Source organism: Onychomys torridus, chromosome 10 (genome assembly GCF_903995425.1).
Source record: "Onychomys torridus chromosome 10, mOncTor1.1, whole genome shotgun sequence".
Lineage (NCBI taxonomy): Eukaryota > Metazoa > Chordata > Mammalia > Rodentia > Cricetidae > Onychomys > Onychomys torridus.
In genome coordinates this window covers 23,272,210-23,296,018 of record NC_050452.1, presented here as the reverse complement: position 1 = coordinate 23,296,018, position 23,809 = coordinate 23,272,210, and the positions used below count along the sequence as shown (strand labels likewise).

Below are 23,809 nucleotides of genomic sequence, written 5' to 3'. Positions count from 1 at the left end.
CAGAGGGAGGGCGCTCGTTCCCCACGTTCATCCCATGGCCTCTCTTCCACTGCTGAGTCTAGGGCCCTGCCCCGCCTTTCTGGCAGCATCTAAGGGGCCACTTGGAGTCAGGGCTCCTCCCAAGGTGACATCGCCTCTTAGCTGGAAAGAGGCAAATGGTGTCGCCAGAACCAGGGGTGCGGGTTAATCTGGGGAGATAGCTATGTATTTTGTAGAGTGGGCAGGGCCACTTTAATGAATGATGTACCAACGTATCGCTGAATGACTGGATAGAGGGCGCAGGGAGTAGAGGGAAGGAGTTACCCTCAGGCACCAGGATGAGCTGAAACAACAGTTCAGGATTGGCTGGTCGTGGCAGTCAGTCTCCATAGCAACCACCTCCTGTCTCTGTGGCAACGGGAGATGGAACTGAGTGCGCCAGGGAAAGGGGCTCCAGACAAGCTCCTGGGCGAGCTGGATCTGAGTTCTTGCTCGGCGATCGGCTTCCTTTCCTTCACCCTTCCGATCTCTAGGCCAGGGAAGAAAGATACCTCACTCTATTCCCGGAAGGGCCTGTGCCACACCTCCAGAGATGATGCTTACTGTTTCCCTTCCTGAAATGTACTATTGCTTCCACACTGGCTGTTGCACTGCCCAGTTCGTCCCCCCGCCCCTTCCAGTGCCAGGCACCAGGAGATGAATAAATGACACATTGTCATCTTTGAGCTGGAGTTAGGGAAATTTGCAGTTATCAAGGCAAGCAAGGAGGAAGAGCCCAGTGTATAGGATCTTCTGGGTTTACGTTCAGCCCAGGAAGCTGGCCAGGTGCTGTTCCCACTACCTTGTACCTGAGCCAAGGTGTAGCACCGCACACTGATGTATCCCTGGTACCTTTACCCACCACATCCAAACATAGCCCAGCATGAGCTGCCCAACCCTGTCTGTTGCTGAACCCGCCCATCTTTCCACCTTATATCTGACTTCCTCCCTTTCCTTATACTCTCAAGGGCCTCACCTCCCAAGGATCTAAGTTGTTTCCTCCTGTGCACCTTTTAAAAAAGCTGAATTCTACCCTAACTGCCACTGTTGTGACTGCCCAGAAAAGATGGTATGGTCTTATCTCTGTTTATTTTTGTTTTGACTAAGGTCAACTGTAAATCGAAGAAAACCCAAATAGAACTTTCAAGGATGAGAAGACAGCCATGAAGTAGCGAGGAACCAAGTGAATGTCACAGCAGGAAGGCATCCTGTAGTGCCTCATCCAGTGGATGGAGGCCAGCACTGGTGTCTCCTCACCCCAGACCACCAACGGGAAGACCATGTAGGTGTCTTCATCCCGTATGGAACCAACTGAGGCTGGTAGGACAGGGCAACCTTCTGGGCAGCATGTTCGTTCCCTTTCCAGCCCTATAGAGGTCCTGAGGGTAGGACACTAACAACAGAAGAAAGTGCCACTCAGGACAGACAGACAGACACTCAGGACATGAAGGATGAAGAATGGAAGCGCAGGGTTATCATCAGCTACATAGAGAATTTGAAGCCGGTGTGGACTTCACGTTTCATTCTGCCCCCTCAAAAATAAAAACAAAACCAAGAAAGCCCACATGCCAGGCTGCTCCATGGCTGTGCTGGTTAGTTGGCTTCTTATGTTTGTTTGTGTCAATTTGACCTAGCCATCTGGAAGGAGGGAACTTGAGAGGCTGCCTCTATCAGATTGCTTGTGGGCAAGTCTGTGGGGGTGCTCTCTTGGTTAGCGATTGGTGTGGGAGGGCAAGCTCACTGTGGGCAGGCAGTGCCACCCTTGGCAGGTGGTCCTGGGTGGTAGAAGAAAAAGCAAGCCAGTACGTAGCTTTCTTCCTCTGCCATTTGTCTCTGCTTATACTTGAGTTCCTGCCTTGGCTTTCCTCAATGATCAACTGATCAACTGTGATCAGGACACATAAGCTAAACAAGCCATTTCCTTCCCCAAGGTAAGTTTTTGTGTTTGTTTGTTTGTTTTTTGTTGTTTTGTTTTTGTTTTTGTTTTTGAGACCAGGTTAGCCCTGTCCTGGAACTCTCTCTCTCTCTCTGTAGACCAGGCTGGCCTCAGACTCAGAGATCCACCTGCCTCTGTCTTCTGAGTACTGGGATTAAAGGTGTGCGCCACCACAGTTCGGCCAAGTTGCCTTTGGTCACGGTGTTTATCACAGCAACAGAAAGCAAACTAATTCAACAACTGGCCCCAGAAAATGGGTTTGTTGCTGGACTGATCATGCTGTTTTTTTGGGAGGATTGAGGAAGTATCTGGAGCTTTGGGCTAGAAAGGGCCACTGGATGCTCAGAGCTTACTGAGCTGTTCTGGGAGCTTGGGAGACAGGCATGTTGAGAGGCTTGTGAAGTTCCAGAGGGAAGCAAAGACTCCACTGGGGCTATCTTGAATTAAGAATCTGTGGTTTCTGGTCAGCTGGGACTGAAGAGTCAACCATGATTTTAACAAGAGATCAGCACTACTGCTTTACTGGGACAATTGACAATGGTTAGCTAGGGCTGAAAAAATTGAGCTGTGATTAAGAGACCAGCGTCACTGAGGCAAAATCTTCTGAGAAGTATTTTCCCAGGGTCAGCACACAGAAACCACGGTCCACTAGGGCCAAGGCTTAATTTCAAACTGGCAGCTGAGCTTAGTAAAGTGTAAGAGTATTCTGCGTGGTTTCAAAATCTCTCTACTGGTACTGAAGACATGAAGGGTTTATGGAGAGCAGTTGAGAACCCGGTGTATTGGAGACACACACCAGGTCTGTGGGACCACTAAGAAGAGCAGTGGGGCCGGGCATGATGATACATGCCTTTAATCCCAGCACTCAGGAGGAAGAGGCAGGCGGATCTCTGTGAGTTGGAGGCCGGCTTGGTCTACAGAGTGAGTTCTAGGACAGCCGGGGTACACAGAGAAACCCTGTCTTGAAAAACCTAAGGGGGAAAAAAAGAAAAAAGAGCAGTGGATGGAGTGGCCGCAGTCTATGAGACAAACTGCACACACTCAGGCCTACTGAGTCCGGATCACAGTGAATTCTAGACACTGGACACTGGACTACTTACACTGCTGGAATTTGGTTTTGCTTTGATCTGATTGTAACTGTGCCCTGGTTTTTCCCTCTTGGAATAGGAAGTATGATATTTTGGATTTCTACAGGAGCCCAAAGTTAAGAGACTGGACTTTAGGTTTTTTTTTTTTTTTTTTTTGTGTGTGTGTGTGTGTGTGTTGTTGTTGTTTGTTTGTTTGTTTTGTTTTGAGACAGGGTTTCTCTGTGTAACCACCCTGGCTGTCCTGAAACTTGTTCTGTAGACCAGGCTGGCCTTGAACTCACGAAGGTCTGCCTGTCTCTGCCTCCTGAGTGCTGGGTTTAAAGGTGTGTATCACCATTGCCTGGCTGAGATTAGACTTTTAAAGACTGAACTTCTCAAGTGTTAGAATTTTTTCAAAATTTTCTTTCCTTGGTTTCTTGAATCAGGGTTTCCCTCCATGTCCTGGCAGGAGCTCTGTAGACCGGGCTGGCTTCAATTGAGAGACCCACCTGCCTCTGCTTCCCAAGATTAAAGGCGTGCACCACTATGTCAGGCCCAATGTGTGTGAACCTCACTGAATGTGTGGTCAGAGAACAGCTTATATGAGTTGGCTGTCTCCTTCCATTATGCTGGTCCCAGGAATTGAACTCAGGTTGTCAGGCTTGGCAGAAAATGCCTTTACTAGCTGAGCATCTTGGTAGTCCCAGAAAACACATATATTTAAAATGTCCTTAGATCATCCCTCAAAACAGACCACTTTTCTAGTCTATAAAACAGTACCGACATATTTAATAGCAGGGCTTGGTTATAAGTTCCAGGACAGCCAGAGCTAACCAGTGAGACCCTGGCTAAAAAAAACAAAAGGAACCACATGGTGGTGGCGCATTCTAATCCTAGCATTCAATTAGGGTTAGAAGGGAGGCAGAGCCAGGTGGATCTCTGTGAGTTCTAGGCCAGTCTGGTCTACAGAGTGAGTTCCAGGACAGGCAGGGATACACAGAGAAACGCTGTCTCGAAAAACAAACCCCCCAAATCCGAAATGAACAAAAAGTATAATGGAAATAATACAAAATATATACCCATACTACCATGAATGTAAAATAGAAATCAATTAACAAAAAGACAATAAGAAGAAAAAGCAGGGTCTGATGCTATGTCCATAACTCCAGCTCTCGGGAGGCAGAAACAGAATTACACCAAGTTCAAGGCCAGCCTAGTCTACATAGTGAGTACCAGGCCAGCCAGAACTATCTAGTGATACCTTATCTCTAAACAAACAAACAACAACCCCCCCCCCCACACACACAACTAGAATGGAAACTTCTACCAAAATTTTAAAGTGAAATTAACATAAATTTTAAAAATTTCTTCTGGAAAAAAAAAAGGTATTTCATAATTTGTTTTACAAGGCAGATAACAACTCGGCACTAAACCCAACAAATACACTAAAAATAAATCTTTGAAAAAAAAAAGTAACAACTTTCCCTTGTTTAGTGGGACAGTCTGGTGGGAGCCTAATCTCCTTTTCAGACCCCTGCTGCCTCCTGAAGATGGTTCCAATCCACCTCTGTCTTGACCACTTCCTGCTCTCCTCCCCTCCAGCTGGTATTGGGTGGCCGAACCCCAAGAGCAATCTCTAGAGTGGTTCCCGCACTCACTGTTACGTTCTCACATCTTTCACCAGCCTCTCAGCTGCAGGTTTGAGAATCATCCGAGACTTAGCGCCTGTTGTGGGACAATGTGGTCTGAGTGGAGATGGAAGCTGGTGGGACTGTTAAGGAAGTGTGTCACTGCAGCAGGCCTTGAGACTCCAGAGGCCTTCAGCCACCCCATGTGTTCTCTCGGCTGTGAGCGCTTCAATGTTTTTGGTTCATTATATCAGTGACACCACACTGATTAGACCAAGTGAGCTCGAAGTAGCAGCTACTCTGGGCTTGTTGGTAAAGCTCATGTGCACCGGAGAACAGGAAGTGAGGTCGACCACAGTTCAAGGGCTCAGACAGGGTCCTCCAGAGACCTGTATGTGCTTTGAATCTTCATCCACTATATGGTACTACTTCTCCTATCACCAAGATTCATGGGTCCAGCAACCAAAGGCTGGAAACGGTACCACTATCATTCCTAGTGACCCACTACAAAAAAAAAAAAAAATTGCTTCTACTCTGCAATATTGTGCTCTGCAGGTCAAGAAATTTTGGTACCAGAACAGGGAGTGCTTCTGCCCAGAGGCACAGCAAACACTCCACTGAACTGTAAGCTAAGGCTTCTCCCTGGCCATGCTGGGCTCCTGATGCCTTCAGTCAACAGGTTAAAGAAGCTGAGAGGTGGTGGCTCACATCTTTAAGCCCAGCACTTGAAAGGCAGAGGCAAATGGATCTCTGTTGAGTTTGAGGCAGGGCTTTGAGACTGTCTCAAAACAAAACTAAAAAAAAAAAAACAACCATTCACAAAAAACCCAGCCCTAAATGAACATAAGCAAGCAGTTCTTGTGTTAAGAGGTGTGACTGATGCTGACCACCACGGGGAAGTTGGACGGCTTCTCCAAAATGAAGGGTGTCTGGAGTACAGGAGATCCTTGCTTCCAGGGGGACTTTGGTGTTGCCGAGTCCCGTGATTAAGTTCAATGGGAAGTTCCAACCCAATCCAAGTATGATGATGAAGGGCCCAGAGCCTTCAGGGATGAAAGGAAAGAACCAAGACCCGCTGAGGTGCTTGCAGAGGTGAATGCAGAATGAGTAGTAGAGGAAGGCAATTACAGAGACCAGCTAAGGCCACAGGACAAGTCACAGAAACAAGGGTTCTGAGTGATGTGTTTGTCTACACACATACACACAAGTATTTGTGTTTTACTTTCGATGGTAAATCTTGGTTGTCAACTTGATTGAATCTGGGACCAACTAAGAGACACTAGACAAGCTGTGTAGCATTTCTGGGGATGGGAAAGATCCTCCAGAGTGGGTCGCAGCTTCCAGCCTGCCCCGATGTATAGGAGTTTGAGGTGGACTGGCAGGATGGCACAGTGGTCAAGTGTGCTTGCCGTGTAAACCTGGGCCCTAAGGTTGATCACATAGAAACTTGGACCAACTGTCCTCTAGCTTACTTCCATGCATTCACATGACACGCCCATTCCCAGCTACCACAATAAAGTAAAAAACTAGGCAGCCACAGCTAAGTTTTAGACTTGGGACCTTTGTGGCAAGGAGGAAGAACTATCGAAACAGCTAGAGAACTTAAAAAAGACTGAGCTGTCCCAGCTGTGCACAGCTAAAGTGATAGGTGTCTTGACAGCCAAGCTCTCCAAGAGCCCAGTCACTATCTGGGCTCTCACCATCATTAACCAAAAACCTGAGGAAATTATCCAAGGGTGACAAGTCCCTAGCCTATGTTCATGAGGACCTGTGTCCTGCATGGTGGCTCACCAGACACCAGATGCCAAAGACCAAACAGCAGCCATGGAAGGAGCGATGTACCCACACTAGCCAGAGGGAAAGCAGCGCTTCTGTCTGTCCGCATCTGCACCTTGCTGCCACTGTTGCTGCCGCTGCCATTCACTACCACCTGAACTCAGCATCTTCCGCCTTCCAAACTGGACTGAACAAGTGGCTCTCCAGATCTGGAACACCAGACTGAGATGACTCCAAGTCAGCCTTGTGTGTTAAGCAGCTACCTAGCCTGTAAGTCAATCTAATTCATCTGCTGTTGACACCTAGCCTGTACAATCTAATCCATCCACTGTTGACTATTCTAGCCTGTACATCAATCTAATCCATCCACTGTTGACTACCTAGCCTGTAAGTCAATCTAATTCATCTGCTGTTGACACCTAGCCTATACATCAATCTAATCCATCCACTGTTGACTACCTAGCCTGTAAGTCAATCTAATTCATCTGCTGTTGACACCTACCTAGTCTGTACATCAATCTAATCTATCCACTGTTGATTATTCTAGCCTGTACATCAATCTAATCCATCCACCATTGACACCTAGCCTATACAATCTAATCCATCCACTGTTGACTACCTAGCCTGTAAATCAATCTAATCCATCCACCGTTACACATAGCCTGTACATCAATCTAATCCATCTGTTGATACCTAGCCTGTAAGTAAATCTAATAAATCCATCAATCGGTTCTCTTCCACCAGATACAAATAAACAAGTGCATGAGACTAACAAGAGAGCACAGATGTGACAGTCCAGGGTTTCTACACCTGACAGAACAAATAACACAGGGCTGCTCTTTCAGAGGCTGTGTGGTTCCCAGAATCCATGTCAGAGCCCATCCCTGCCTCTAACTCCAGCTCTAGATCAGGCATACCTGCACAAACTCAGAGAGACACAGGCATATATATATATATATATATATATATATATATAAAACTAAATCTTAAAAAGCAAAACAGGCCTGGTGTAGCAGTACACGCCTTTAATCCCAGAACCACAGAGGCAGGTGGATCTCTTGGGAGTTCCAGGCTAGCCTGGTTTACATAGCAAGTTCGAGGACTGACAGAGGTAGACAGTGAGACCCTGTCTCAATTCCCTCTCTCCAACATCCCTACCCCCAAAATGACTAGCATAGGGCCATTCGCATCAATCATTCTAGGCCTTTGGCCTACACTAAAGAGAAACTACAAAACAGTGATGAAAACTATCAAAGACCTAAAAATAAGTCATGTTTGTTGATTGTATAATTCAGCACAGTAATGATGTTTCCTCAGACTGTTCCATAGACTTAGTGAATTTCTCCTAAAAGCCCATTCTTTTGTAGATGCAAACTTACTAAAAGCTTGGTGGAAAGACAAAGGAACTACAACTGAAGCCATCTTAAATAGGACTCACTGTTCTGAAACAGCCTCATTATATAGTTCTGGCTGTCCTGGAACTCAACTCTAAACTAGGCTGGCCTTGAACTCACAAAGATCCATCTACCTCTGCTTCCCAAGTGCTGAGATTAAAGTTGTGAGCGACTATTCTTGGCTACTTAAGGCAAAGAGATAACTCAGGCTAGTTCAAACTTGCAATCCTCCTGCTTCAGCTCCTGCTTCAGCGCCGGGTATAACGCATCATGCCTGGCCTACAGCTGTTTTAGAGCCACGGTAGTTCTGAATATGTAACACTGCCACATGCACAGAAAGCTTATCAATCAACAGCACAAAAACTCAGAACTGTGCAAACCTCCTGCAGAAGAACGCATACAAAGTCAATAGGGGAGAGTGCTTCTCAACAGGATTCTGGAGCGCCTGGGCACCTTGAGGCCACGCCTCCAAACATTCATTTTTCAGTCACACAGGTGTGAAGACAGGAGGTAAGATGATTGGTGGTGCTTTACTTGAGGACTGACGCCTGCATGCATGCTTGTTTCCAGGTGCAGCAAGGCAGAGGCGGGACCCCAGGGCTTCCCGGCCAGCCAGCCAGGTCTACCTGGCAAGATCCAGACGAGACAGAAAATAAACAAACAAAAATAAAGCTGGGGGTTGGGGATTTAGCTCAGTGGAACAGCTTTTGCTAAGCAAGCACAAGGCCCTGGGTTCGATCCTCAGCTCAAAATAAATAAACTAAACTAAACTAAAGCTGGGTGGTGGTGCCTCTCAACTTTAATTCTAGCACTTGGTACTTGGCAGGTAGGGGCAGGTGGATCTCTGAATTTGAGGCCAGCCTGCTCTAGATTAAGTTTTAGGACAGCCAAGGCCACACAGAAAAACTGTCTCCAAAAACAAAACCAAAAACAAGCAAAACCCCACAAAACAACAAAACCTGGAAAACATACACCAAACAAAAAAGTGGGCAGTGCCTGTGGAGCACCACCTAGGGTGGTCTCTGGCCTGCGGGTTCAAGTGCATATGAACACAGGCACACAAAGCTGGGGCCACAGTTCCTCCACTAAAGATGATCCTTGCGTCAAAATCGATCAGACAAAATTGTCAACACTTTTAAAGAATTTCAGGACTCTTAGGGCTAGGCACAATTCGTTTTTAAAAAAAATCTTATTTTTTTTACGTATGTTGGGGTTTGCCTGCATGTATGTCAGTGTGAGGGTGCCAGATCCTCTAGAACTGGAGTTACAGATACTTGTGAACTTGCCATGTGGGTGCTGGGAATTGAACCTGGGTCCTTTGGAAGAGCGACCCGTGTTCTAACACCTCAGTGTTATAAATCAACCTTAGTGACTTTGCAGCAGTCCTACCATTAAGGGAAGCCACTGAGTATTAACTGAATGGTGACCCCCCTGTTGGCTTAAAAGAAAAGCCAGTGGCCCACGTGGTGAGCAGCACAAATCTTTATTCTTACACACCAACAGTCCACCCCAGCGGCCTTGTCAGCCCTATATGCCTGCCCCACCTCAACTCAGAGAAGCTGTGGCCAGCTGTTCCTCCCCTCCAGCCAGTTAGTCACTTTTCTGTCTCCTTCACCTCTGTGACAACCAGCAGGCTTGTGCAGACCAACAGAAGTGCTAAGCCCCAGAGAGGGCGCAGACTGGTGCTTGGGAGAAATGTAGAGTAGGTAAGAACCTCCTTTGTCTTCCGCCTCCCCTTTGGGCAAGCTTTGTCTATAAGAGTCTCCTGCAAAGGTTGGCATTGTTGCTATTCACAGCAGCAAGGGCTCAGGCCTCCATCTTGACTGGTCATTTCTGAGTTGGCTGTGGTTAAGGTAGTTATGAGAGTGACATCAGCCAAGTGGACTCTTCTCTTTTCCCAGGACCAGGGCCTTCCAAATGCTCCTACACCATCTGTTACCATTACTCTCTAGTCATGTGGACATGGGAGGGAACCTCTTGGGATCATAACTAGACCTCTGCTGTACACTAGTCTAGTCAGTTTCCTAGAATCTGAGTGACTAGGACCCTCCCATTTTCCTGTCTCAAGCCAGCCCTCCTCCGCTTTGCTGCGTCACACAGGCACTATTGGAGAGTTGGGGAGGACAGAGCACTGGGTAAAATCCTGGAGAGCTATGAAGGAGACAGGATAGGGTCTCTGTGTCCAAAATGGAGGGGCGGGGGACAGAGGAGATAGACGCAAAGCCTAGGAGGATACCTGGCATCCTCCAAACCAAAGAGTTACTGGGACCACCTGTCCTTTGGAGCTGCTGCCTAAGGGCCTGCAGAGACGGTTGGGTCATCCTTGAGGGTGACAACTCTGGCCCACCTAGCACTCTGCTGGGCCACTGAGCAATCAGGTCTCTGGGATGCAGCTTGGACTGATGGGAAAGGTCATTTGGCTAGCTCCTCAGCCACTGCTTTTCGAATCTTGTCCTTGAGGTAGGCACCTTTCTGCCATGCAGACTTGAGATCCAGCCACTCGTAATATGGGACCTGTAAGAAGGTGGTAGAGACAGAGGGCATGGTGTAGAGTCCTTCCCACTCTCTGCCCAGTGACCAACCGACTTAAACACCCAGCCCTTGACCTCAGGAAGGGCACAGAGCCTCTGCACATGGAGAGGTCCTGGCTCTGGCAGGGGCAAAGAGACTGCAAACCAGATAGGTCCCAGCAGGGCTTCTGCAGAAGATGTGACAGGAACTCCCGCAGCCCTGAAAGCTCTGAACTCTCTCTCTGCAGGAAGTCAGCACTTCTCATGTGGTCTGAGTGCGGAGGCTTTGCTGTGTTATGCTCCACAGGGGCACACAGCAGCAGTCAGTTACAGACCTAGCTCCAATGGCAGAGCAACAGTTCCCGAGGCTGGGCTGCACTCTCGGTACGTCCACAGGAGGCAAGCTAAGCCTCTGTGTGGCTGTGTGGGGGAGAGGTACCTGGCTTAGGGTTCAGACCTGGGAACCTTGTCTATTTCCTTCTAGTCTTTAAATAAGTCTGGGCTTCTCCCTTTACAGTGGTCCCTTGACTAAAAGGTACTCACATCTACTACCAGGAAGCCTGCAGCCAGCACATGTCGACGGGCCAGGACAAAACGGCCTAACAAGTCTTTGCTTCGACTGTTGAAGTTAGGGAACTCCCAGCGCAGGAAAGCGATCCTAGCAGGAGGCAAGGGTGCTTACAAGGCATGCTCTCAGATGAAGACAGAAGAGTTAAAAGACATTCAAGAATAGCAGTACTGCTGTATCCCTTCCCAAGGCCATGACCAGAGACCCCTGGCCACCTACCTTTTAGCTCCTGGGGGCAGTGGCTGGTTCCCAACTGGCTGGGCAAGGTGAGGAGCAACAAAATCCCTCAGGGGCAGAAAGTGGCCATCAGCATCCAGGAGCACCTCTGCATCTGGGGGAGGACAGGGCAGAGGAGGGATGAGGACCTGCAGTGATGCCTTGGAGACCCCAAGGCGAACACACAAATAAGCACTAGGGGCAGGTGCCTATAGCTCTCCGGGTCCTCACTGAGCCATGCAGGGTTTTGACAAGGGGCCTGTTAGCTTTAGACCCTTTCCTAGCAGAAGGGAACCCTTACCCAACACCCAGCCATACTGGGTGACCACCTCCAGGCTGCCCTGGTCAGTGCTCCCCAGCAGTGTCTTCAGTGTTTCCTGTAGCTCCTTCTGGAGCGGGGTCATCTTCTTGCTAGAGGACGAGGAGCTGAGGGCTACAGCTGAGTCTGGCAGGAAAGGACCTTTATAGTCAGGATGCTCCAGCAGGGCAGTGGTGTTGATGTGGACCAACTTCTGGAAGGTGCTCTGGTCCTTTGGAGACTTGCTCCCTGGGGGATGAGAGAAATGGTAGGCTGGCGTCCAGCAGCAGGCCCAGAAATGGGGATCACAAGAGAGACTGCATGGGAAGGCAGTGGTCCCCACCCAGCCTTAGGCTGGCGCTCCAGAGTGAAGATCTGTAGGCCAGCTTTAGGGGGTTGCTGAAGAGTCATGGGGGTGTGCTCTGGGTGCTCTGGCCTTCTGTCTCGGCTCCACTTTCTCCCTGGCTGGTAGACCAGAGAGCTTCCATGTCACAGTAGTGTGCATGCTGTTGCTGTGTGCAGGGCAGCATCCTCACCTAGGAATTGTTTGTGAAGTCCAGGATGGAGGACTGTTTGCAGCTCTGCTTCTCGAACCTGCTGCAGCACACACAGTGCCCACACTAGGTCCACCTGCAGGGCTGGCTCCAGGCTCCCCAGCATGGGGTCCAGCTTGTCATGTACCTGGGCAAGGCGAGCACAGTGGAGAGCGCAGGCTCAGCCCAGGGACTGCACCATCCCAGTCCAGTCTGCAGCCAGACTTGCTGGCCCTGTCCTGCTGGAGCCAGAGGCAGTTACTGGAGAGCAAGACCAACATCCTGCCTGGGTAAAGCTTGCACCAACCCCAGGCTCCTATGCAAGGGACCTTCCTTGTGCTGGGAGTCCAGTATCCTGGTGCTCTTTAGCTAGGTTTATCCACATCCTACCCACCAGCAGGGACCCAAGGCCCTTGAGATGCTCCCCAGCGGGCACTGTGATAAAGGAAGGATTTTTGGCCAGGGCGCCTAAGTGGTTATACTGCTGTTGCCCTGACAGTCTGCCTGTTCTCCAATGGTCTCTGGGATGCCCCTCATCCTCCCATACCAAATGTGCCCACCCCAACTCCTGCCACTTCTGGACAGTGGCTTGAGCCGGAAGTTAGTGGGTCAGAAAAGCGGTAGTTCAGCGCCCATACCAAGTTGAAGAACTGATCCTCTTGTTCAGGACGGAAGTTCAGACGGGCGAAGGCAAGAAGAATGCTGCACAGGTGGGGCAGGGACACGTCCTGGGCCCTGCTCAGGAGGTGCTAGGCCAGCAGGGTGACAAAGTAAGTGCCCTGACAGCATCTGCCCCACCTTGAGCCCAGACTATTCACCCCGCAGCAGCTCCCAGGATCCAACTCCCTGACAGTTGATTTAGATCTAGGGACAAGTGCACACAGGCACCATGTTTCATATAATGCCACTGGAGTGGTCAGGAGCCAGGAGACAAAGTTTTCGCCCCCTCCACCCCCCACAGAGCTGCCAAGATGAAGGGAAACAGGGCATTCAGGAACAAAACAGACATCTGCCTGCATATGTTTCCCCCCATTATTAGACATCGCCTTCCACAATCACAGTAAGAAAGTCTGTATTTACAAGCCAAAAGGAGTTATTTTCAGCTTGGCTTTGCTTCCATAATCAAAGCAGCAACTCCTAACCGAGGCCTATAGAGCCTCTACACAGAGAGCCCCAGAACTGGTCCTAACTCACCTGAGTAAAGGCTTCAAACAAGGGCAGGTTGAGCCACTTGAGGAAGGCAAAGGACTTGGCGCAACGGGCCACCTCGCCAAGTGTCATGCTGGGAATGAAGGGCAGGAGGTCAGCAGCTAGGCGCTGGGACACTTGGGTTTGGTGGAAATTGAGTTTACCTTTAGAATGGAGCAGACACCAGAGATTCGTTGTGGGGGAGGTCAGTGCCCCACACCCACTGCCCTCTCCCACCTCAGACTTGACATCTAGGGGACTTGGTGTCTGTGACTAAATTTATCCTGGAACCAATCATGGGAACAGGGCTCAGGAGTCACAGTTTCTATGGCAGCCTTCTGGGCCAGTGCTCGCCATCATTAGGACAGGCACCGAATTTGACATGGCTGCAGGTGTCCACGGCCAGGCCCCCTTCTCACCATAGGCATAGGCCAGGTCCAGCAGCACGCCTTTCGTCAGCGGGAAGGGCTTCTGTACCAGGTGGTAGGAGATGGCCCGCAGCAGGGGCACCGACCGCCGGCTCTGTGCCGCCAGTGTCACGAGCACCTTCCGCAGCTCCTCAGGGCCAAACTGCTCCACCAGCTCCAGGCACTGTCAACCACAGCCGCGCAGGGATCAGCTGAGGTGGCTGGGACGGCTGGGGGCAGGGGTCCCATCCAGTGCAGCCCCTGTGAGATAGCAACTGGGCCTGAGCTGACTCAACACAGGCCTGGCTGCACAGAATCAGCCTTTTGCCTGCCCCAGGGACTCCTGGGCCTGAAGTGCAATGTCTGCAGCCAAATTTATCCCTAGGTCCCAGGGCAGGGGACCCAGGGCCCATGAGCAGCAGAGCTTGCTGTGGCAGCCATCTGGGCCAGCTCCCATCATGAGAAGATGAGAACTGAATTTGACTTGACTGCAGAGATAGCAACGTGAAAGGGGCAGCGGACAGAGCCACCTCTAGGAGTTTTATCTAGAAGCTGAACTGTGCATGGGATAGCTCAGGCCTAACCAGGTCTCATGCGTTATATTAACATCAGGAGTTATCTCCCACACATACCCACTTCTTACGATCACTTGGTTAGGTGTTGGATTTATGTGGTTAGAGCCCTTCCTGTGTGATTCCTGAGACTAGACAGAGGCTCTCAGGGCCCCAACCCCCAGAAGGCCTATTCTCAGCCCCATACCTTGTCTTCCAGGCGGCTCATCAGTGGCTCTGAGAGGTGTCCTGCCTTCACCATCACGGTCACCACTGTGCGGCTGTCGCTGATCTCGGTCCAGCGCCGCTCCAGGTGCAGCAGCAGCTCAGCCAGCAGCTCCTGGGAGTGCTGCTCCCGCATGAAGGAGGCGCAGGACTCAGCCAGGTAGACCAAGTGCTTGTACTTGAGCCTCCGCAGACGCCAGCGCACTTCCTGCTCCACGGACTGCAGCTCCTTGCAGGGCCGAGGAAGCACTAGTGTGTACAGGCTCCGCAGCAGCTTCACCAGGGTCCCGTGCCAGATCGAAGTTATCTGCATAGAAAAGGACAAAGACGATGTGAAGGCAGTCCAAAGGCATTTAGTCCAACTATTCTGAGCAGCTACCCCACCCCAGCCTCGGGGACCCGTTTCCTGAGCCTGCTCCTGCAGCCTTCAGAGAACCTAGTGCTTCTACTAGAGGTGGCCTGGGTAGTGTGCCATGGAAAGACAGAGCTCTAAGCGTCAAGAGAGATTCCCTAATACAGATTCACCGGCTCCAGTAGTGGGTCCTGGCATAGCCCCAAGCTGTGCATCCTTGAGCTGCTAGCACAGCAGATGCAAACCTAGGTCAGAGGACATGGGCCCAAGGGCCTTGCCTCCACTGGCACTAGCTGTCTATGGCCAGTCTTATTACAGACTCACTATTTTTGCTCACAATGACACGTTTTTAGGTATAAAAAACCCTGGTTTTTCTTCAGAAAAATAATTATTATTTTGAATCTGAGAAGCTCCAACCCTTTTCTTTCTGGTGACATGGAGTTGTCCCCCAGGCTCAGGAACAGCTGGATCCAGACCCTGCTCTCCTGCTGCCACTGCTGCCTCTTTTCTGAAGGAGTTGACTCTTCTGTGCTTGCAGTGACTCCGTCTCAGGAGCTACGGGGGAGTCCACCGTCAGGGAAGACAGAAATGGTGGGACGACAGTGGCTGTCATTACTTGTGCCCAGTCTCTCTGCACCCGACATGGCCTCTCCAAGGGGAATGGAAAGTGAGCACACGGAAGGAGATGGGTTGGGAGTGGAGAAGCTGCCGCCCCAAGGGCTGGGCAGGCAGGGCAGGCACCACTGTTAGCCTAGCCCCGGGCAGTCCGGCTGCCTGTGCCTCTGTAGCTGCCTGGAAAACTATCTTCATACACACACACAGTGGGGAGAGTGAGAGCCTCAAAGGACCTTGGTGCCCTGGGGAGCACGGAGAGATGCCATGCACCAAGAAAGACTACTCAGATACTGTGGACACCAGTAGGGTCTTCCCAGGACAGCTCTGTATTTGCAGGCAGGCAGGGTTTAGAGGTACAGTTTTCAAACCTGGGCAGCAGCAAACCCTGTCATTTTCATTGTAAAGACTTGGTTTTAGGGCTGGGGAGGAATTAGGAGGGTAAGGTGCCTGAAACTAAGCCTGATGGAAGAACTGACTCCTGGAAGGTGTACTCTCAGTTCCACATGCATGCCACATAAACAAACAGAGTAACTATTTCAAATCACACAACCCCCCTTGCTTCTGTTGTTTCTGTTTTACTATTCTCTTCCAATACTGAGTCTTGTATCTTAAGACTTAAACCAAACCAACCAAACACCACAACTGGAATTAAAACTTCACAGACTACAAGGCTTATTAAGTTTATTTATGCACTATATACTCAGGAAGAAACACCCGAATCTGATGTGAATACATACAGTGCAAGCAAAGTAACATGCTTAACTACAAGATTGTAAGAAAGAGTTCTTCCTATACTACCTAAGTTTGAGGCCAGCCTGGTCTACAGAGAGAGTTCCAGGACAGCCAAGGCTACACAGAGAAACCCTATCTCCAACAAAACAAAACAAAACAAAGGCCACATCTTATTATAGTGGTTTAAAAACCCCAAGCTTTTAAAGCACTTAGCCCAACCCTTCTTTATCACACAGACTAGGGAACTAGGGAGTGAAGGGCAGTTTAGCTAGGGCAGGTTTGTTTAGTTGATGGACTCCAGGGAACAGCCGTGTGAAGAAACAGCCGTGTGAAGGAGTCTTTCTTCTCTGGGGCACTAACTGGCTGTAGTGGAGAGCTGCTGCAGAACCACGCAAACAGGCCTCATCTTTTCCCCCTGTTCATCCTCTGAGGCTCCGAATGTGACTAGAAAATAGCCCTAGGTTCAGGGACCCTCCATTAGCCACCCTGCATCTCCTGACATCAAGGGTCGTGTCAATGGGCAATCAGACGCTGAGCGGCGGGAGCAGAAAAGTAAGCTAAAGCTCTGCTGTTGAGGAGAAAGCCCCAAAGGAACTGAGAAGAACCAGGCTCATCTCCTGGACTTCTGATACCAGGCATTGGATTGCCTGTCCTTGACTCAAACATTTACCTAACAGGCTCCTGGGAGGATAAACAAAACGCATAGGAAAGTTCTTTGAAATCTAGAAGAAGAAATGCCAGGAGCCCTGTCTGTAACTAGTGCTAGTGATGAGGGAGGGAGCTAAGCCTCCTTGCAAGGATTCCAAAGACCTCAAGAGAAAAAGAGAGGGGGAGCATCATACTTTCCCCTCACCTACACCCCTAGGCAACATGTTAGCACTCACCTGACTGTTGACCTGACTGACAAGCTGCTGAAAGCGAGCATCCTCTACAAGCAAGGCCTTTTCCTTTGGCTTCTCGGACAGCAGGTAAGACAGCCGGATGAGTATGAGGGCTGCATGATTGTGGTGCAGGTGATGATCCCCACCCAGCAGTCCTAGCAGCTCTTCTGGCCTGGTGGCTTTCTCAATGAGGTAGTCCACCTCTTGGTGCTCTGGGTAGGGGGTAAACACTTGCTCTTTTCCCAACAGCTCCGTCAAGGAACCTGAGGAGGGGGAGCTGACTGAGGAGGTCAAAGTCTTACAGGCCACCCCAGCAAGTCTCAGTCGGGCAACTGGAGCAATGGTAGGGACCAGGCGGGTAGCTTCTCTCAACAGGCACGTGCATTGCTTCATCAGGCGAACCGCCATGATGGCGGGCATTGGCGAGAGGGAGGGAAGACTCCTGAAAAGAGAGGGGACTGTTACATAAACTGAGAGGACCATGACAACGACAAGACACAGCTATCCCATACAACTGGCCTCAAATCTTTTCCTGGTCTCAACACCCATTACATATGAAACGGCACTTTCCGAAGCAAAAGTCCCGAGTTTGTTTCTGCACAGAAAGCCGTCAGACACCACAGCTCAGCATTCCAGCCTGGGAGGTGCCAGTCCCTGCGGCACTTCAAAACTCATCCGGACCCCCAGGTCCCACTCAATGTTGCCTGGATGCAAATCTGGGCACGTGTGTCTTGTACAGGAATAGGTTGTTTTTAATTTCCAAGGTATCCAGGATCAAAATTTTTTGGCTTAAAGAACATGACAGGACATTCTAAGTCAGAATGATTCTGAGAAACCTAGGATACATAATTCACGTTCCTGAAACTTCTGGGAAAGCAAGTGAACACTACTGATATGGGTGTTAGATACAAGACAGGCTGCCTCATTAACCAACCTGGAAAAAAGCCACCACCATCCCCTTAACTTTTGGCCTTTTTTTGTTTTGTTTTGGTGTGTGTTGGGGGGCTGGAGATGGCCTCGTAGTTAACAGCATTTTGTTATTTCCAGATAACCAAAATTCAGTCCCCAGCACTCTCATTAAGAGATCTAACTGTCTCTGGATCTCTGTGGGCACCTGCACGTGTGCCCACGCTCACACAGAGACATACAAACAAAGAAACAATTTTAATAGGATTTTTTCTTTCTTTTTAGACAGAATCTCATATAGTGCAGGCTGACCACAATTATTTTTTATAGCTGAGGACGACCTTGAACTTCTGCTCCTCCTGCCTCTCAAGTGTTAGCATTACAGGTGTCCTACCACTCCTGCTTTTACTCGAGTTAGGCAAGAGTTCCAACCGAGTCACACCTCAAAACTTTTTAAAGCAAAACTCCCTACCACCACCCAGTCACCTTCCCAGTTTTTAACCAATCCCTGAGGCTCCACTTTGTACTTTCATCCCACAGTGCAAGACTTGCTACTGCCTTCCAAGCTAATCACAGGGCATGGCAAAACACACCTTTTTTCAAGTCCTGCAAAACGTTACCTTCTTCGAGAATACGCTACATTTCCAGGTTTCTCTCAACAAGTCTGCCCGGTCTTGTTTCCTAAAGTGAGATAGGAACCAGGTGAGGCAAATTACTGGATCTTGCTTTAACCAAAGCAGTTAACACCTTAACATTTTTCGTTTCCGGGAATAGGGTATATGACCAGCTCTTTTTATTGTCACATGAACAGATTACTGCAGCTGTAAAAAAAGATTGGCTTAACTTATACTTACGGGGACATAAAATATGGCTCAGAAGGGGGAAATTTGCCCAAGCCCAATATCTACCACTTGCTGAACCCAGAAGGCCAGGAAGCGCTGGCAAACCATTGCGATTTTCAAGACATCTCTAAGAACAATTTAAATAAAATCTACGTTGAAGTAATTATCAACCCTGAAATCTAAAACGTAGAGACGCCAAGGGTCACTGCAGGGAGCGCAGCCTAGCCGACTAGGCCTCGTGTCCAACGCGGGCAGAGGAGCGCGTGCGCAATAGCAGGCTGGAACCGAATTTGCAACCGGCCAGCGCCCTTGGGTCACCGACTCCAAAGCCCCTTTGCAGCCCGCGCTCCCCCGACACACAACAGCCCCGCTGGACCTTGCTAACTGCTGCCCTTCCCAGCCACCCTTCCCGGCCCGGGTACCCACGCTCAGGAACCCAGCCTCTCCATGACGCCGGACTGGTGCAGCGATCACCCTCCCTGACCTCCATCCGCCGAACTGCCTCCACGCGGCCCGGCGCGCTCACGTACGTCACCTGCGCGCCGCCGGAAGCGCTGAAGCCGTGCGCTGTAGGCCGGAGGCCACGCCCTCCGCCTTTTCCCGGCGAGCTCCATGTTTGCTGAATACGGGCTTCCGGTATTGAGCCTCGTAGTGAGAGGTCGGTCCTGGGAACACGGACAGCAGGGGAGGAAGGGACTTCTGGAAGGCAGGGTTTGTCTGGCCAGGACTTCCTACTTGTGCGGCGTTCGCGTAGCGGCTCTAATGTCAGTCTGTGCCGCCCCATCCCCTTGGGGCTTTCCCCGGCCCTGCAGGAGAGGTGTGAGTTTGGACTGCGGAAGTGACTTAGTGGTATGGGCCCAAGGGCGCTGCCAAATGGCGACTAATTACAGAGAAGCCGGTTGTAGCTCCAGCTGAAGGCCTTTTGGAAATGTAAGCAGTTTGTCTAGATAACAACAAAAGTACAGACACATACCATGACAAACCTATAAATTCCTGTAATTTCAGTGTTGGAGGTAGAAGCAGGGGTCTGAGGCTAGCCTGTGCTACTACTGAGGCTGATTCAAGAAGCAGAACAGCTGGGCGTTGGGCGTGCACGCCTTTAATCTCAGCACTCAGGAGGCAGAGGGGGAAGGAGCTCTGTGAGTTCGAGGCTAGCTTGGTCAACATAGTGAGTTCCATGACAGCCAGGACCATAAAGAGAGACCCTCTCTCAGTAACTCTCCCCGCCCCCCCCCCCACCCCCCCCAAAAAAAAGAAAATGAAAAACAAACCCAGCGGGTTTGGGGAGATAGCTCTGCCTATGTTATGCAATCATGAAGACCTGAGTTGATCCCCAGAACATTAAGAACAAAAGAAAACTACAAAAAGTTGGATAAGATGGTGGGTGGTAAATTTTCCTTGAAATTCCAAAGCACCAACACTAGTAATCATATGACAGAGTCTATTCTAAGCTGTTTTGAGATTTTTTTTTTTCTTTCTGCCAACAGAATCCAAAACTCTTCACTTTAGCTTCAGGCAGACTCTTCTGACAAGGGCAAAAGGCAGCCACTTTCTTCACCAAAATATTACAGTAGGCAACACACTAAAGTTCTCTGAAACCTGATCCCCACAGTTCATCAAGGCACATTCAGTACCACTGTCTTCCATGTTCCTATTAGTGTGGCCCATTAAGTAGCGCTTAAAGCATTCTACTGCTTTCCTAACCCAAAGTCCCAAAGTCCATATTACTCCAAACAAAAACAGGCCTATTACAACAATATCGCAGTTCCTGGTACCAACTTCTGTCTTAGTTTGGGGTTTCTATTGCTATGAAGAGACAACATGACCACAGGAACTCTTATAAAGGGCAACATTTAATTGGAGTAGCTCACTTACAGTTTTAGAGGTTCAGTCCATTATCATCATGATGGGGAACATGGCGGCATGCAGGCAGGCGTGGCGCTGGAGAAGTAGCCAAGTGTCCTACATCTTGCAGGCAACCAGAAGTTGACTGAGACACTATCCTGAGCATAGAAAACCTCAAAGTCTGCCTCTACAGTGACACACTTTCAAGAAGGCCATACCCACTCCAACAAAGCTATACCTCCTAATAGTGCCACTCCCTATGAGATTATGGGGGCCAGTTACATTCAAACTATTACAATGGACTTTATGAGGTATTTTTTTTCCTGTACTGTATTTTAAAAAATACAGTGTGTGTGTGTGTGTGTGTGTGTGTGTGTGCGCGCGCGCGCACGCGCATGTGCATTTGGAGGTCAGAGAAAACTTGTGGGAATTGGTTCCTTTCATCATGTGGGCTCTGGGTCTTAGACTCAGGTCAAGTACCTTTACCTGCGAAAGCTATCTTGCTACCTCTAATTTTGTAAGACAAACAAGCAAAACTTTATTTTTTCCTTAAAATTTTTTATTTTTGTAAAAGTGCATGGCTTCTCTTCTTTTTGACTAAAATCAAGTGTAAACTCAGGTTCTTGTTTCATAAAAGCTTGCTGGATTACCCAGGGAAGATTCTCCTGCTTTACCCTTCCCAGCAGCTGGGACTGTATTGCCACACTAGCTTACCTTGGTTGTTCTTGTTTCAGAGTCTCATGCAGAATACAAAATTAACTCAAATAGACCAGAGGTATAAAAGTAGAGGACTCTTCAGGGAAAACAAGCTTTTATTATCTTTGATTAGACAGCAGTTTCTTCGGTAGGATACTTCCTATGGTTATGGGTTCCCTGTGAATGTAGCCTCCTGGTGACTGGGGTGTCCCTTAAATATGGTTCACCACGAGTTACACTGTTACCTTTCCTTGTAAGTTCTAAGAAGGGTCTTCCCAGAGTAGGATAGAAGGAGGTGAAGCAGATCGTAGGGGTTCATCCATCCTAGTCAGTCCAGTGGTGGGGGTCACCTCTGGTGTCTCAGTTACTTTTCTATCACTAGTCAAAACACCATGAGCAAGGCAACGTATAAAAGAAATCATTTGATTTGAGGCATTTAGTTGAAGGTTTGCTTACAGTTTCAGAGGATGAGTCCATAACCATCTTGGCAGAGAGCCTGGCAGCAGGCAGGCAGACAGACAGGAGAGCTCACATCTGTTCCACAAGCAAGAGGCAGAGAGCCAGAGGCTAATTGGAAATGGTGGAGATTTTTAAAACCTCAAAGCCCCTCCCCCCCCATGACGTACCTTCTCCAATAAGGCCATATGACCTAATTTTCCTCACACAGTTCCTCCAACTGCAGACCAAGTATTCAAATATATGAGCCTGTGGGGCCCAGTCTTATTCAAACCACCACAGCTGGCAAGCCAGACAGGGTCTGATCCATGAAGGCACAGGCTTAGGTCAGAGAGCGGACCTAAGCCCAGGGTTTCCTCGTGAAAGGGCTGACAGTGGAGTCCCATGTGGTCAGTGAAGGGTTGGAGCCTCTGAAGATAAAGCACCTCCACTCAATGCTCCTCAAAGCTGCTGTACCCTCATCTCCTGCCCATACCTAGTCACAGTTTTCTGGAGCCACAGGACAGGCCAGGTGCCAGAGGCCTTGCATCCCTAGGTAGCTGGCATCAGTTCTGCCAGCCAGCTAGGGGTACAGGAATGGGTTCATTTTTCTCTGCCAAGTAACTAGTTAAAAAACAGGAAAGACCTGTTAGTAAGAATCTTGGGGAGTCCCAGCCGAGCCATCATATGGCACCTGGGGAATCAGGGTTCCTTTTTAGGGTTCTTGCTCGTTAATAAAAGAATTTAGAAATATACACAAATGGAAGCTGAGGACAATTAGAGTTCAAAAAAGAAAACCTCAGGGCAGGTGAGCCATAAATCTTGAAGCTGCCTGGAAGAGGGGAGGGGAGAAGAAAAGGAGCAAGAACTGTGCAGTTTGAGATGGGCAGTGTGCAGGTCAGCCACCATGACAGGCAACCTTCCAGTGGAGAGCAGAGCTTTAAGAAAAGAACAAGGGAGCCAAGGCATTAGATAGGGGGTTTAAGATAGACTTTGGTCAGTGTCTTTGTTAGGTTTGTATTGCTGTGATAACAACCATAACCAAGCCGGCTGGTGGTGGCACACACATTTAATCCCAGCACTCAGGAGGCAGAGGCAGGCGGATCTTTGTGAGTTCGAGGTCAGCCTGGAATACAGAGTAATTTCCAGGACAGCCAGGGCTACACAGAGAAACCCTGTCTCCAAACACCAAAAAACCCAAACCAAAACCACCACCACCAACAAAACAAAACAAAGCAACTTATTTGGCTTGCATTTCTACATCACATACCATCATCAAGGAAAGTCAGGACAGGAACTCAAGGCAAAACCTGGAGGCAGAGTCTAGAGCAGAGGCCATGAAGGAACTGGCTTGCTCTCCATGGCTTGTTCAGCCTGTTTTCTCACAACATCCAGGACCACCTGCCCAGGGGGGACACTGCCCATAGTTGGTGGGCCCCTCCCATATTAATCATTAATCAAGAAAATGCTCCATAGGCTTGCCTACAAGCCAATTTGATGGAGACATTGTCAATTGAGGTCCCCTCTGGCTTGTGTCAAGTTGATGAAACAATAAGACAGACAAAAACAAACCCCAAACCAAAACAAAGTAGCCTGCACAGCCAGCTTCTGAAAAAAAAAAAGACAAGGGAAGAGAAACAGCTCCACGTTTCCTACTCAGGTCTCAGAAAGACCAACCTCTTGGGGCCTCTGCTCTCAGAGACTGCCCTAGTGGGTAGGAAATCTGGGAAAGTGGAGTACAGTATGTTAAGGTGAATCTGCTTCTCTAGGGGTGGAGGAGACAAGGGTCCCATCTCCGTCTAGTCTGTAGCTGCCATTCTTTACATAACCACACCCACCTTTGCAGCCAGCTGGGCACACGCAGAGAAAAGCTCTACCCATTATTGCCTCCAGCAAGCTCCAGCAAGTCAAGTCCACAGCCTGCCACCTCACTCTGTATGGCACTTGCTTTTCTTGTTGCTATGGCCAAAAGTACCTAAAGAAAACAAGGAAGGGAGGGAGGGAGGAACAGAGGGAGGAAGGGAAAGGAGGAAGGAGGGAAGGACAAGGGGTTATTCTGGCTCAGATTCTGAGGGTACAATCCATCATAGAGGTGAAGGTTGGCTGCAGAAGCCAGACACAGCTACAGGCGTGGTTACAGGTGTGGATCAGAGTCCAGAGGTGCACCTGCTGAGCCTTCCAGGTTCCCGT

General features: G+C 49.4%; 1 protein-coding gene and 2 non-coding genes across 8 annotated transcripts; all 3 read right to left on the bottom strand.

Moving 5' to 3' along the window:
• Window positions 1-9,286: 9,286 nt before the first annotated feature.
• On the bottom strand, window positions 9,287-19,188 carry Tbrg4 (transforming growth factor beta regulator 4). 6 transcript variants are annotated; one of them, XM_036201471.1, is made up of 14 exons: window positions 19,070-19,165; window positions 18,395-18,482; window positions 16,899-17,337; window positions 15,085-15,222; window positions 14,299-14,622; window positions 13,552-13,723; window positions 13,139-13,296; window positions 12,583-12,693; window positions 11,948-12,092; window positions 11,415-11,660; window positions 11,117-11,228; window positions 10,873-10,987; window positions 10,211-10,333; window positions 9,287-9,652 (listed from the first exon to the last, which is right to left on the bottom strand). In XM_036201471.1, exons 3-13 carry the CDS (start codon window positions 17,313-17,315, stop codon window positions 10,232-10,234), a joined length of 2,040 nt encoding a protein of 679 aa, XP_036057364.1. In that variant the 5' UTR covers window positions 17,316-17,337; window positions 18,395-18,482; window positions 19,070-19,165; the 3' UTR covers window positions 9,287-9,652; window positions 10,211-10,231. The 6 variants fall into 6 exon arrangements, with proteins under 6 accessions (XP_036057364.1, XP_036057365.1, XP_036057363.1 ...); XM_036201472.1 differs by having other exon boundaries at window positions 9,287-10,333; window positions 19,128-19,188; XM_036201470.1 differs by having other exon boundaries at window positions 9,287-10,333; window positions 19,066-19,165.
• LOC118592632 lies at window positions 13,394-13,523 on the bottom strand. The gene has a single exon (XR_004946098.1). It is a non-coding gene; the product is annotated as a small nucleolar RNA SNORA5 (small nucleolar RNA).
• LOC118592631 lies at window positions 13,897-14,032 on the bottom strand. The gene has a single exon (XR_004946097.1). It is a non-coding gene; the product is annotated as a small nucleolar RNA SNORA5 (small nucleolar RNA).
• Window positions 19,189-23,809: the final 4,621 nt, after the last annotated feature.

Excerpts from the sequence above, each read along its gene's own strand:
- Tbrg4 (XM_036201472.1), bottom strand. The coding sequence starts at position 17,315 with ATGCCCGCCATCATGGCGGTTCGCCTGATGAAGCAATGCACGTGCCTG. Across the intron at positions 13,297-13,551 it reads GGACCTGGCCTATGCCTATG|GTAAACTCAATTTCCACCAA; the intron begins GTGAGAAGGGGG and ends TCCATTCTAAAG. Across the intron at positions 11,229-11,414 it reads CCAGTATGGCTGGGTGTTGG|ATGCAGAGGTGCTCCTGGAT; the intron begins GTAAGGGTTCCC and ends GTCCTCCCCCAG.